This window comes from Otolemur garnettii, unplaced genomic scaffold (genome assembly GCF_000181295.1).
Source record: "Otolemur garnettii isolate 467f Iridium unplaced genomic scaffold, OtoGar3 scaffold00043, whole genome shotgun sequence".
NCBI lineage: Eukaryota > Metazoa > Chordata > Mammalia > Primates > Galagidae > Otolemur > Otolemur garnettii.
In genome coordinates, this window is record NW_003852438.1 from 1,122,767 (window position 1) to 1,124,330 (window position 1,564).

The following is a 1,564-nucleotide window of genomic DNA, read 5'->3' on the forward strand; positions in this document are numbered from 1 at the left end:
AGGTCGCTATGCATTTCAGATCTGGAAACCTCTAGAACAAGTAATCACAGAAACTGCAAAGAAGATTTCAACTCCTGTAAGTTAAATGTAGCTTTTACTTAGAAAACTCATTTTCATTTTTGTTCGTATGACTTGTCTGAAAATAACTCAGAAAATATCTTGGATCTTCCAGTGTTTACTTGCATCATTATATCTTCAGTGAGTTTGTCTAATTTACTGATTTAGTTTTTTTTTTTTATAAGTTTCATGTTTCTTAAAATGAAGACTTTTTAAACAAAGAAACTTTTAAGTGGTCATGTTATTTTAATATCTAACCTTATTTCTGGATTTGACATCTAATTATTGTGCTCCATTTAGTAATATTACTCCATACATCAACTCCAAGGTAACTCATTTTCCCTGTTTAAATACTGTTCATTTATTCAATAAATATTTAGTATGTACCCACCAATACCAGTCCCTGTGCCAGCAGTTTGGGATAGCTAGTGAACAAAAACAGTCACTGGTTGCTCTTATGGAGCTTGCCCAAGACTTTATGTCATGTTGAAGTTTAAAGCTAGTCTCCTTACCCATCACACTTGGCGATCTGAAGCATAAAATGGCTAGGTTTTAAGCATGAAATCCTGCAGAACTTACTGTACATTGTTACAGTGGAATTATAGCTACTCTGGCAAGCTGAGTATAGTATAGAATGAACGATAGTACATATCCAGCAAGCTACAGAATGAACGGTGGTTTGTGACCATTGAAGACAATACAGAGAAAACTCAGTGAAGTTTGCCATGAGCATTACAGCCCTTCAATGGATGACATACTAATAGATAATTAAACTCAGGTTCAGAAGAGCTGCGAGGGCTTTTGCAGTCCTATAAATGCATGTCTGTGGTTAGAAGTAATCCTTGTGTATTTCCTGTTTTCCTATTTATATGTTATATGGCTAAATTATTGGTAGCTATACAGCATTCAGTCAGTAAATATTCATTGAGCACTTACTACATGATTGTGAGAGGTATACTCATGTAAGACATTATCGTAGGCAGTGGGATATCCTTACACCAGACACAGATATTGCCCACTGGGAGCTGACATTTTAGCGGAGAGAGACAATAAACAAATGAAGTCAGATTATGTAATACCTAGTGTGTTGAGTGCTTTTAAGAAAACCAAATCAGGTAAGAAGCTGAAGAATAAGAGCAGAAAGGCATGGTTACATCAGATAGGCCAGGTAAGGCTGCTCTGAGAAAATGAGGGGGCAGGTCATGTGAGCATCTGAAGAAAGCTTTCTAGATGGTGGAATCACTGCAGAGAGAGGTCTTGAGGTGGAAATGCACTTAGCAGCAGCAGTAGATACAAAGAAGTATGGAAGGGAATAGTAGTTGCTTGAGCCCAGATCCCTTAGTGCCTGATAGACTATGGAAAACTTTAAATTTTGCTTTAGGTTTGATAGAAAGCCTCTGAAAGATTTTGAGCAGAGGCCAATGTGATTTGCGTTTTAGTTATCACTCTGCCAGCTGCCCATAGACTGGAGAGAGCCAGAGTAGAAGATGTGAGACTGGTTAAGGGC

The 1,564-nt window shown here is 37.5% G+C and overlaps 1 protein-coding gene across 1 annotated transcript in view; it reads left to right on the forward strand.

The window, feature by feature from the left end:
* DNAJC15 (DnaJ heat shock protein family (Hsp40) member C15) overlaps positions 1-1,564 on the forward strand; it is a 61,034-nt gene that overhangs the window by 22,349 nt on the left and 37,121 nt on the right. The window contains exon 3 of the mRNA XM_023513637.1: positions 3-76. Coding sequence (XP_023369405.1) covers positions 3-76 — 74 coding nt within the window. The remainder of the gene's footprint in view (positions 1-2; positions 77-1,564) is intronic.